Below are 12401 nucleotides of genomic sequence, written 5' to 3'. Positions count from 1 at the left end.
AACGTCATCACTGTCTCAAAGTTTTGGACAAGGGATCTGGGGTTATAGCTCAGGGTAGAGCACTTGCCTCGCACCATGTGAGACACTGGGTTCGATCCTCAGCACCACATAAAAATAAAGAAAGATACTGTGTCCATCTTAAAAAAAAAATCTTCAAAAAAAATAGTTCTGGGCAAAACATATTTATGTGGTATTTCTCTATGAAAACAGGAAACATGAGTGCTAAATCTTAAACTATTCCATATTACATACTTTGAAATTTTTGTGTATTAGTCTCCATACTGATGCCAAATCTTTTTAAATCACACCTTTTAGATCGCTCGGGATGTGGATGGGTCAGGTAACTACTTAATGCTGACACATAAGCAGGTAGCTCAGCTGCATCCCCTGTCTGGTTACTCCATCACCAAGAAGATGCCCGAGTGGGTCCTCTTCCATCAGTTCAGCATATCTGAGAACAACTACATCAGGGTCACCTCTGCAATCTCTCCTGAACTGTAAGTTTAATGGAGAAGAAAGGGGATTCTTGTGAATTCATACCTGTCGGGATAAAGGACAAATTTGGGTTTTATTTCATTTTCAGTTATACTAAAATTATACTGGTAACTTTCTTACTTTCTGGAGAGCACCTACCACAGGCAGCTGTGTGGATGATACCTAAGAAACATTCCTGCTTTTGAGATCACAGCTTAAAGAGAGACAACAAAGAAGTATTAAACAAAGCATAATGTTATCTTTAAGAGGAACAAAATGCTACTGGAGAATGCACTGTTCACTGAGGAAGAATGAGCATAGCTGTCTTTAGGAACAGAAGAACAACCGTGGCTGGAGCTAGTGGGGTAGGGAAAGGAGGGATGGTGAGGTTGAAGAGACAGGCAGGTACCACAGGTGTAGGGCTTTGTGGGTCAGATAAATGGTTTGGATTTTATCCTGAGTGCAGCACATAACAATTGGAGTTTTAAGCAAGAGCATCTCTATGGCTGCTAAACGGATGATGGATTGGGGCGGGGGGGGGGCAATCAAGAATGAAGACAAATCTCTCTGAGGCTACTGCAAATTCTGGATCCGTTTTGAAGGTAAAGGTACCACTACTGCCTGAGCAAAGTGATGTTCAAAGCAGCAATGGAGATTATTTTTCATAAGTGTCCAAAGTTCTGTCAAGCTTCAGATCTGATCCCTCTCATGTAGTCCTGGGTCTTAGGGGAAATACCTATTTCTACCAGGGGTCAATGGTGAGCAGTACTTCCATCATCTGGCCTAATGCTAGAGAAGCTGACTTATTCTAGAAATAGGATTGGATTGGTTTCATGAAAACCAGAAACTACGTATTCTACGAAGGCAGATGGGAGTTCAAATTATTATTGTTTTTGTACTGGGGATTGAACCCAGGTGCACATTACCACTGAGCTGGATCCCCAGCCTTTTTTTTAAAGAAAGGGTCTTGCTAAGTGACAGAGGCTGATCTCAAACTTGGGATCCTCTCTCTCTCTCTCCCCGAGTTGCTAGGCATGTTACTACTGTGTCCAGCTGGAGAATTCAAATTAAATACTAGTTCTATAAGTAGATTCCCTAGGGTTGGGAAGGGCCCAGACAACAAGGTTTGATATCTGTCATACCCTGTCCCCATCTAATTGTTTTGTTTTAAACAGATTTATGCAGCTGGCACCACAATACTATTTCACTAATCTGCCTCCTAGTGAAAGTAAGGATATTCTACAGCAAGTTGTGGATCACCTGTCCCCCATTTCAACTATAAAGAAGGAACAGAAAATGTGTGAAAAGTGCCCTGAGACTACTGAGCAGAGATGCACTCTTCAGTGACTTGCCCGCCAAAGTGCAATAATGATCCCAGAGTGAGCCCACAGTGGGCCCACTAAAGCCACATATGAATGCTTAACATGAGGATGGATGCCCCATCCCACAGGATAGTCTTGAAAAAATAACACTTTGTATATTATTTTAAAATAAAAAATAGGAGTTTTATTGAATTCTTCAAATTACTACTCCATGTTTTTCTTCTTGGTGGAAGTTTTTAATCAGCCATTCATAATTTGACAAAAAAAAGATATTTTGTGAATGTGTCATAGACACATGGAAAAGAACCCTACTTTTGTAGAGGGCTTAAATATGAATAAAGTCATGAGTTTTTCAGTAAATCTCCACTGGGTTTTCTGGTAATTTTACAAAAATAAGCCCATCAATGTCCATGAAAAATGGACTATATAGATAGATGATATTTCAGTTTATCCATAATTTCACTCATCTTGCTGTCTGGAATTAACATCACAGTTCGCAAGGGCTTCATTGGTATATCATCAAAAGACCACCTGCCTCCCAGGCAAGTGTCGCTCTCCTCTTGCACTGAGTAGTTGAACTTCAGGACTGCCTTCTACAGCAAAAAGTAACCAAGAATTAAAAATGTGGACAAACCAAAGGCAAAATTCATTCAATCTACAATAAAGAATAGTATGTTTGGCATATATTTGAGTAAGAATGACAGCTAAAGGAAACAAAACTCAGAATAAAATATGCTCTGATGGGACACTGAGGCAGAAATTATGAAACACTCTCCAAATAGATTTGGGAACAGGGACTGAGGTATGCCATTTTTAAGAGGTAAACAGGCAGCTAAGTGATAATTGTACTTTTATCCATTTGTGAACTGTTTCTCATTCCAAAGTCAATCTCATTCATCTCATTTAATTCTCAAAGTAATCTTGTGCAGGTAAGTGAGATTAAGACTCTTAACATTCGACAGCCACAAGAAGAGTCATCTTCAAATGCTGGTCTTTCCGTACTCCCTCTGCCACTCCTTAGCATAAGGCCATTTTATGAACAGATTCAATATGCACAACCAACCTTGAAACACCCACACACGACCCTGAAATGGTCAGAGGTATGAGGCACACATTTTTTAAAGATTATCTTTACTGTATACTTCCTGTATACTTCTCAGGTAAGTTCCCACATCTCCCTACACCCAACATCCTACCTGCAAAGCAGAGCCTGTCTACCTCATGACACGGTTTTAGAATTAAGACCTCAGAGTAAGCCTGATCAGGTAGAACAAGTCATCACGTTTTCCTCCTCCCAAATACTCTGTCACTACCATGGGCTGGAAGGTGGTGGTGAGCCTTCTGAGTACCGACTGTGTGCCAGGTTATTTGTTAGTGGCTAGTCAGTGGCCACACAGAAAAATGGACTGGCCATACCTAAAGGACTTTGACCTAACATGGAAGAACAAAAAATCTTGATGATCAAACATCCAAATAGATCAGACAGTCTTACTTACCTCATAAGACAGTCTTACTTACCTCATAAGACAGTCTTACTTACCTCATAAAAAAACTCTTCCTCTGCATTTACAAACATTAATTCATCCTTCTGGTTGCTCCATTTCTTTTTGGAATTGGATTTTCCTGCTTCCACAAATGTCTTACTAATCAGAAGGTAGAAAGAGCACTTCCCACATGGCTTATTAGTTTTGTGTGACTCTACTAGTTCTTTCCTAAAAGACACACACACACACAACCTTTAGTTGGTGAGACAGGTTAAATCTGTCCACAAACCAGAGCACTGAGGCCCCACTCCTAAAGCAGTGATTTTTATCTATGCAGTCAACTACACTTTAGAATAATCATGCCACCACTTTATAATAATGTGATGAATCCAAGTTTGTGTAAATGAATCATAAATTTACTCAGTACTGCTACTCTGTGCAAACTTAAAATATCTAAGAATCTGAACTTTAAAAGCAATAACTATGTAACTTATAAAGAGACATGACCAACATCACTATAGCATATGATGACTATACAGTCTCTAATCACTAGAGTTTGGGACTAATTTCTGACACAGCAGAAGCTTCATGGACATGGAGATCCTAAATTCTAGAGCAGTTAATGAAATGTAATGAAATCATTTTTTCCTCCTAAAAATTACACAGCTCTATGCATCTGGCTACCCCTGAACAAAGGTGTAGATTAAAAAACAACCCAAGTCATATCTAATAGAAAATCAAAAGAGCAGATCACTCTCCTGTGAAAACAAACATGAGCTGCAACTGCTTAGAAAAAGCAAAACTCGATCAACAAAAACCATTGACAAAAGAAGTATAATCTGAGTAGCAGCTGAGAAGGTAGAGAATAGAAGAGTGGATATAAAACTAAAAAACACTGAAACAAGAAGCAAAAATGGCAAACAAAGTTTGCGGAGTGTAGTTTCAGTCCTACAGCTATTATTGGAAAACAACACAAGTGCTGCCAGCGTAGGCAATACTCTATAAAGGACCTGTCTGTATTCCATCGTTTATTTCAAAGCACAGGCCACAATGCCTAGTTCATTAGTGTGCAAGATTTTACAGTTCTGAGATTAACATATTTGTAGCTTAAAACTTCTGCATCAAACAAAAACAACAAAAATGCTGAGAAGCAAGATTCAGTAACAGAACTATGCTTCAATTAGGTAAGAAACAGACCAACAGAAACTAGGAACTTCACTTCATTTTGGTTATTGCTGTCATTATTCAGCATTTTATTCATGTTACAGAAATCTTTTAGGAGAAAAATGTCATGCAAATGGGATAAAAAATCTAAAGGAAATTCATCCACCTTATTCCACTTAAAATCTTAAAAAAAATGAAAATTACTGTCACAAATAATCCAAATTCTTCAAAAAGCCAGCTATTAGACTCTTTCTTCCATCCTCCCCACACTACACTTGTTTCAACCCAGGCCAGGGCTCTTTCTGTACCTACATATTCCACTTAAATCACATTTCTGAGTCTACTTGGGGAAAAAACAAACAAGCTACTGTTTGAAGGTATTTTCAGAAGTCTCTTACTGAAGCTGCTGGTGCATGGGCAGAGCAATCTGAGGAGGGACATTAATGAATCTTTCACTTAGGAGAAAGCCCACAGGCTTGGTGGTGTCATTTAAAAGCTTGTCCAGCTGTTCAACCACACTCTTTTCACAGTTCTTCTCACAGAAGCTTAGAACCAACTCTTTAATTTGTTCAGCACACTGGGTACCCTAGAAAGCAAAGACAAGACTTGCTTTTTATTACAGGCCATTGCTTACAGGAGAAAACTTGAGAGCAAGAGCTATGGCTTTTTATCCCATAGGTCCAAGGGGCGTTTCCTGCTATAGCTTCTAATATGTGCTGCATCTTACTTTTGAAGTAACTGTACATCCAGGGGTTGGGAAGTAGGCAGAGGAGGGAGGTAGGGAGAGGAGGGAGATGCTAAGGAGTGATACGAGCCAAATTATATTGTGTGCATGACTGAAAAATGTAACACAAATCCCATCATTACATACAACTATAATGCACCAATAAAAATGTGGAAAAAATTTTAACTATTTATTACAAAATAAAAAACAAAGAAAGAAAGAAAAGTAATTATATCTGCTTAGGTTATCAATCCATGACTAGTGGTCAGAATTATAATTAATACTCATCCACAAAGAAGTTATATCTGTTCACAAAAACAAGTGGAAATAACTGAAAAGTTCATTTTAAAAATTAAAGATTATTAAGTGTGGCCTTATTCTCCAGAGAGTAAGCAGCTGGCATAATTTCCATTAGAATTCATCATGAGTCAACAAAAGGAGATGAATCAAAACAAGTAAATGTCAGTAAGTGCCCTCAACTTTGGAAGCAGCAAAGCCTCAGAACAGCCACACTGCACAAACAGCTAAGAGACCAGCTGCAGACACAGCAGAACTCTGTGCCGGTACCAATGTCAGACACTGTAGCACAGGGAGTACACGACTTCATCTGGGTATTCAGAAATAAAACAACACCTTCATATTGAAAGGATTCAGTAAGACTCTAAGAGAGCACATATCCTTACAGCTGAATATCACTGTCTGACTTCTACCATGCGTGAAGTCAAAGTGGTTTTGGCCTAAGGAACAACCATTCAGATGCGACCCGGTGAAACTAACCTTTCTTTCAGTTAAATTTAAAAGGCTTATGAAACCAAAAATTTCATCTTCATCTGCATCATCATCATCGCTGTCTTCTGAAACATTTGTTTGCTATTTTAAAAAGAAAAAGAAAAAATTTTCATATTTGGTTGTCTCATTTTATCTTTTCAATTTCAAAAACAAAACTGCTTTCCTGCTGTGTCCCAGAACACACCATATCTTAACCTGTATGACGTGCTTCTCACCTAACCTCCCTCTACTGTTCCTCTGTACATTCTGCTCAAGCTCATCCTGCTTAAAATCTTCTTCTTTTTGGGAGGTGGTAGGGAGGACTAGGGACTGAACCCAGGGGTGGTTTACCACTGAGCCACACCCCCAATCCCCCTTATTTATTTATTTGTTTGTTTGTTGAGAGTCAGTTTTCACTAAGTTGCTTAGGGCCTCACTAAATTGCTGAAGCTGGCCTCCAACTTGTGATCCTCCTGCCTCAGCCTCCCAAGGTACTGGGATAACAGGTATGTGCCACCATGCCCAGCTAAATTTCTTTTCAAGGTTTTTAAGACATTTTCCTTTACCACACTGGAGCCAGCCCTTGTTTTTCTGTGGGTCCATGACACTGTTCCACCTAAAACTCATGCCTCCACAATAATTGCCAGTACTGACCATCAGTGAAATATGGAACAAGATTCTTCACTAATACCTAACACCTTATACCTACCACCTTGGGTGGGAGAGAAGGAAAAGCAAGAAAGGGAATGATAAATTAAGAAAACAAATGAAATGGTTGACTCCAACTTGAACTTCCCAGCTCTACTTTGATGGCCCCTCCACCGGAGGCCTCAAAGCTTTGTCCTCGGTTTTTCTTCTATATGTTGCCTGTTTACTCCATCCCCATACCCAGCCCAGAGCCCAGCACAGAGTACTCAGGTGAGACATGCCTGGGAAGGAAAGGAGGCTGCTGCTTCCATACCAAAGGACAGCAGAGGTGCCCGATGTCCTGGGACCTGTTCTGGGGGAAAGGGTCCTGTTCTCAGGGGAAGCATCCTGCACTGGTTCAGTGAGTACTGTTCACTATTGTTCACAGTCCTAAGCAGGATGTCTTAAGTTCAACAAGACAAGATGACACAAAAATGGAGACTGACAAGGTAATTCATGAGACTGACAGTTTCAGTGAGAAGAACAAGGGAATGTTAGCTCATAAAGGACAAAGGGGAAAGAAGTCCAGGAAAAAAGGAATAGATAAACAGCCCTGGTCCTCCAAGATCAACATGACAGTTTTCCTGCACTTCAGCAGACCACCAGCTGTTGCAGCAAAACCTGTGCAATAACTGCAGACAAAAGACCAGGGGAAGTAAATGGGACTCCCCCTGGCTCACCCTGATTGTTCCTCTCCTTACAAGGGGCTCTGTCAACCATCAGGCTGGACCATAAAGGAGTTGCCTTTCTATGGGCCTAGAGTCACAATCATATGCCTCTCCAGCAAGAGTTCTCCCTGCTAAATCCATTTCCTGCCCCATCCCATCCCCATTCCTAAGCCTGACACTCAATAGTTTTTTAGCACCTAAGTACTGTGGAATTCATGACAGCCAAGGAGAACTGAATGATACTACTTCATCTCCAGCTTCTCTCAGACTCAAGCATATGCAATTTACTATTCTCCCTTTGCCCTTTTCTATAAGACCTTAGAGACGACCTCTCTTTTAGAGTTCACATCCACCTAATCCCCAAGGATCCAGCAAATGCTCCGAGCAAGGCTCCTAGGAACAAGAAGTCTATTCCTGGGACACCTTAAATGTCTCGGAAATCAAAGAAACCTTAATTATAACTGAAGAGCTATTTGTGTGATTATCCATTTAAAGGGCAAATCCCACTGCATGTCACGCTGTTTCAAGGATAAAGGCAACTGCTTCTCATACACATCCATCAGACCTTATAAGACATTAATCAGCTAGAGAGCTGGGGATTTGGCTCAAGTAGTAGCATGCTCGCCTAGCATGCGTGAGGCACTGGGTTCGATCCTCAGCACCATATGAAAATAAAGATATTGTGTCCACCTAAAGCTAAAAAATAAATATAGGAAAAAAAAAGACATTAATAAGCTAGAGATGGAAGAGCAGGCAAGTGGTCTGCTTTTCCTACTACCTGTTGTGTGTCATATCAGCCGGGGAAACTCACAGAGGGCTGGAGGACTCACTTTCAGAGGGCGCACTCATATGACTGGCACAGGTTTCATTTCTTGTTTTCTTTGCATTTAGCATCAGAGATTACTAATGTTGTCAGAAGGTCTAAAAGTATCTACTGTATTAAGCATTGAAGATGTTGGTAAGCCTATCATTCAGTGTCAGAACTGGAGTGGCAAAAAAGCCAGATTAGGGTGCTTGAAGAAATGAATAGGAGAAGTAGTGGTCATGGTGTGAGAATACTTTTCAAGAACTTTGGTTTTACCAACAATAAAAAATTAAAAAAAAAAAAAAAAAAAGAACTTTGGTTTTGAAGACAAAGCAAAACCGCTAAAAGTGATCAATTAGAGTGGACGCAGACTGGGTTCTTATTTTTTTTCACATTAGCCTAGAGTATAGGTGCCAAGAATGGGAATAGATATCAACAGAGATTACATATGCTCTTCCATGTACCAGATCCTGTTCGAAGCACTCAGCAACTCATTTTGTTCACCTACCCAATCTGCAAGGAAGGTGCATAGATCATCCTCACGTACAGAGATGGATTAAGGTCTCTGGGAAAGACTGCATATTCCATAAATGGCTCCAAAGACATATTGAATCCTGTGTTCTCTTCTGACAAAGTGACCTCACACTGCCTGTTGAGTGATGGGCTTTATGTACCCACCCCTGGCTAGGCCTTCCTTCTCCTGTAGAAAAATCTCTTGTCCATGCAAATCAAACATATAAAGGAAATGACACTGTACCATAAAATGCTATTTTCTACCTCTTTCTTTTGGGCTAGTTGCTCTTGGAACCCAACCAAAGTGTAGAAAGGTCCACGTGGAAAGGAACAGAGGCCCCTGGCCCAGAATTCTAGCTGGGTTTCCAACAGAAAGCCAGCACTAACTTACCAGTCAGAGTGAGCCACCCTGAGAGTAAATTCTCCAGCTTCCTGTTGAGCCTCCACAGCTAATATGACCCAGAGCAGGAAGAAAAATTAGTCATTCCCATTGAGCTCTGTCCAAAATACATGAGCCAAACATCCCCTCTGCTATTCTATGACATTAAACTATAGGGTACTTGTTATGCAGCAAACAATAATGAAAAGAGCCACTAGGAGATAAGCAGCAGAGCCAGGATTCAACCAAGACTTTATTTTCTTGAACTCTCTATGACACTTATGATGGCAATTCCCTCTTCCTTCAAATGTTCCTCCCCTGATTTTACAAGGTCACTGCACTGCTTTTCCTTCCACCTCTCCAATCACTCCTGTCAATCTCCTCTGGTACTCCTGCCACATCCAAGCTCTAGTATTACCAGGTGTCTATCCCTGCCTTCCCTGGGCAATCCCAATCACTCATATGACTCCAGTAACTATTCACCCATTGAAAACCCCTAAGTCGAGACCCCGGTGGGAGCTCAGGCTCAGCCCAGGATCACCTCTGCTCACCAGCAGACCCCTGCCAGAGCTGAGGCCCAGCCCAGGATCACATCTGCCCAGAAGCAGACCCCTGCCAGAGCTGAAGCCCAGCCCAGATCCACTGGCAGACCCCCCAGAGCTCAGCCCCTCCGAGGACCTGCACAGGAGCCCAGGCCCAGTGTAGGCCTGGGTCTGCCCCATCACCACCCTCTGGGAGCCCAGGTCTAATTCACTTCCATCTTGAGACACTACAGCCATCCCCATAACCTTCCCCATGCACTAGCCTCTACCATGGGGCAGCAGACAGGGCCAAGAAGTAGCTGCATGTTGGAACAGGTATCCCAAAGCCAGTGTAAGGCCCACCCTTTCAGCCCCATCTCTGAAGTTGCATCCATCTTGGGGCACCTCTTCTGCTATCTCGAGTTAGCTCCTGCTACTGCCGCCGCCACCTATAGTTGCAATAGCATCCATCCTGAGACACCAGCAGGGTGTGGAAGACCGACATCAAGGTAAGAGAATCTGCACAGATACTATAAGTTTACAGGGTAGAAAACCCCCCAAGTCTCCAAGGCTCCCTCTTCTGCTCAGTATCTCACTTGCACTCATCATAGGCCCCCCAAACTAAAATGTACACGGCCAAAGTCATGTTCCCCCTCCTAACCTGATCTTCCTCCATGTCTGCTGTCCTAATTGCTCCAAACAGAAACCTGGAAGCTCATCCTTGACTCCATTTTTTCTCACTCTCAAGTGAACCACATACTAAGCCTCATCATATTTCACTTCCCAAGTGTCCTGAGTCCATTGCTACCTCCTGGTTTATTGCTTTTAATATCCTTAGATCACTACAATGACCTTCCGAGGCATTCTCCAGTGGCACCTCCTCTCAGCTGGAGCTGAACAAAAGAACACAACTGTCCTGCTTACCTTAATCACACTTCCAATATGGTTCTGTTGAATTAAGAGATCTGTTAGTTCTGCAGTGTTCACAGGAGCCTTTAGGAAAAGCTAAGAGGAAAAAAAAATATTTTAAATTAAGATCAAAGCATGATTTCTAATAAAAATTCAAATCCCTTAATTAAAAAAAAAAAATGTCAAATCACTTGTCCAAACTGATGATCTAGAAAAGCAACTCCAAGACGAAGAGAAAAGCCCAGGAGTGTTAAAGCACCTAAGAGTTAGGAAACTTCTGAGAAGAGGCAGTCAGTGGTAATAAGGCGTATAGGGCAGGGGAAGCAAGGGAGGAGAAGGATGGACATAGGGTCAAAGAATTACTGACAGGTCACTGAAGGCCATAAAGGTTAGAGAACCAAAGCCATATTATATGGCTGGGGGGATAAGTAGGGGCAGCAAAAATGACACTGTACCACCAGAAGGTGAAGTTAAAATGATTATTATATAAAAATTATTTTATCCCACAAAGTATGGATGTGAATTAAAGGAAATAGAACAGTAGCTCAAGGAATTGACAGATGAAAATGAGTATATTTCAGGACACAAAAAACTTTAAAGGGAAACAATTCCTCCTTCCAGGCAAAGTGAAGAGGATGGAAATGCAAATTCTGAAAGGATGAAATTTGAAAGGGACTATATCAAACAACCTGCATTTTCTGAGAAGAGCAAATTTATGTGTAATAAGTAAAAGACAATACCTGCTGCAGTAATTTCTTAATTCCGTCATAATCATTATCTGAGATGGAATAAGCTTCAAATTCAATATTCACTTCCTGTAAAGAACACACAAAACAGGTCACCATATGTAACTTCCTAAGACAATTCAGGCATTATTTTCCACTTTGCAAATTTTTCTTTTTCATCAACTTCCATTCTCTTAGGTTCTTATTTTTAGTCATGTACAGAAGATGCTAAGGGGAAAAAAAAAAAAAAAGACATGAGAAAGATGTCACCTGAATAACTATAAATGTCTAGGCTTTCAAACAAACACTTCTAAGACTGTTACCTGTACAGATTACAAAGACATTCATATCATTTCCTCATGTGACACAAAAGCCTGAGGAAACAAAACACTCTAAGTGACCTAGTCTAAATGCTGAGAAAATCTAGTTCAGATAACAGCCACAGCAGTCACAAAGGAGAAACTGTCATTTACCCAAAAAACAAAGTAAAAAACAAAGTCACTTCAAAAGTTCCTGGTACTGCCTACAGCTTGATTTAGCCCATGGGTTTGAGGCTATACTTCATTTACTTATTTATTAAATATCACCAGGTAACAAGCATTTGAGATAAATTGGCTAGGGAAGCAGACATGAATGATTCTGCTCCCAATGAAGCTTATGGTTTAGTTGGGATACAGACACTAAGGAGATACTCACAAATAAATGCAAAGTTACAATTACAGTTATTTGTGCCATTAAAGAAAGGGACATAGCGCTACCACTTGAAAAACAGGAGTGAGAAGGTCAAGAAAAGCATACCTAACAAAGTGGCACAAACCAGGAACTGAGAACAAACAAAGGGAGCACAGGGAACAGCACATACTAAGGCCCTAAGTCAGGAGTAATATGGTGAGTCCAAAGGACTAGAAGAACAAGTGGGGAGCTGGGCTCCCTGACCTATCTGTGCAAAACAACGGAATCTAACAAGATTCTACTGAAATATTCCCACAAAAAAATGAAACTATTACTTCACACCAACAACAAAATCTTTGATGCTTTTAAATGCATCTAAATCATACCTTAAACCATACCTTGACATGAGCTCTGATGATACAATATATTTACATGCACTTCAGGTTTTATAGGTTTTGGAATTTGGGTCTCAGCTGAAGGATTCTGCAGACAAAACAGACCTACTTTTACCTTGTCATCCTAACTGTTCATACACTTAAGTGCTCCCTTGACTGTCAACTTGCCAGGGCACAGACATCAAGTCTAG

General features: G+C 40.9%; 3 protein-coding genes across 3 annotated transcripts in view; 2 read left to right on the top strand and 1 right to left on the bottom strand.

The window, feature by feature from the left end:
* Positions 1–1988, top strand: part of Dhx32 (DEAH-box helicase 32 (putative)) — a 40571-nt gene extending 38583 nt beyond the window's left edge. Inside the window, exons 11-12 of the mRNA XM_015498386.2 lie at positions 316–497; positions 1650–1988. Of these exons, the coding sequence (XP_015353872.1) occupies positions 316–497; positions 1650–1821 (354 nt within the window). The 3' untranslated portion in view covers positions 1822–1988. The remainder of the gene's footprint in view (positions 1–315; positions 498–1649) is intronic.
* On the bottom strand, positions 1953–11289 carry LOC107152862 (BRCA2 and CDKN1A interacting protein). Its single transcript, XM_015498388.2, has 6 exons — positions 11159–11289; positions 10434–10514; positions 5946–6038; positions 4843–5030; positions 3337–3508; positions 1953–2389 (listed from the first exon to the last, which is right to left on the bottom strand). The coding sequence occupies exons 1-6, from the start codon at positions 11261–11263 to the stop codon at positions 2219–2221; spliced, it is 810 nt and encodes a 269-aa protein (XP_015353874.1). The 5' UTR covers positions 11264–11289; the 3' UTR covers positions 1953–2218.
* Positions 9407–12401, top strand: part of Uros (uroporphyrinogen III synthase) — a 30014-nt gene continuing 27019 nt past the window's right edge. The window contains exon 1 of the mRNA XM_015498385.2: positions 9407–9433. The gene's annotated coding sequence lies outside the window, so the exon portion shown is untranslated. The remainder of the gene's footprint in view (positions 9434–12401) is intronic.

This window comes from Marmota marmota, unplaced genomic scaffold (genome assembly GCF_001458135.2).
Source record: "Marmota marmota marmota unplaced genomic scaffold, marMar, whole genome shotgun sequence".
Lineage (NCBI taxonomy): Eukaryota > Metazoa > Chordata > Mammalia > Rodentia > Sciuridae > Marmota > Marmota marmota.
The sequence above is the reverse complement of the archived record's forward strand: the minus strand, read 5'-3'. Positions and strand labels throughout refer to the sequence as shown.

Excerpts from the sequence above, each read along its gene's own strand:
- LOC107152862 (XM_015498388.2), bottom strand. The coding sequence starts at position 11,263 with ATGGTGACCTGTTTTGTGTGTTCTTTACAGGAAGTGAATATTGAATTT. Across the intron at positions 6,039-10,433 it reads ATATTGGAAGTGTGATTAAG|CAAACAAATGTTTCAGAAGA; the intron begins GTAAGCAGGACA and ends TTTTTAAAATAG. Across the intron at positions 2,390-3,336 it reads AGGAAGAGTTTTTTTATGAG|AAGGCAGTCCTGAAGTTCAA; the intron begins GTAAGTAAGACT and ends TTTTTGCTGTAG.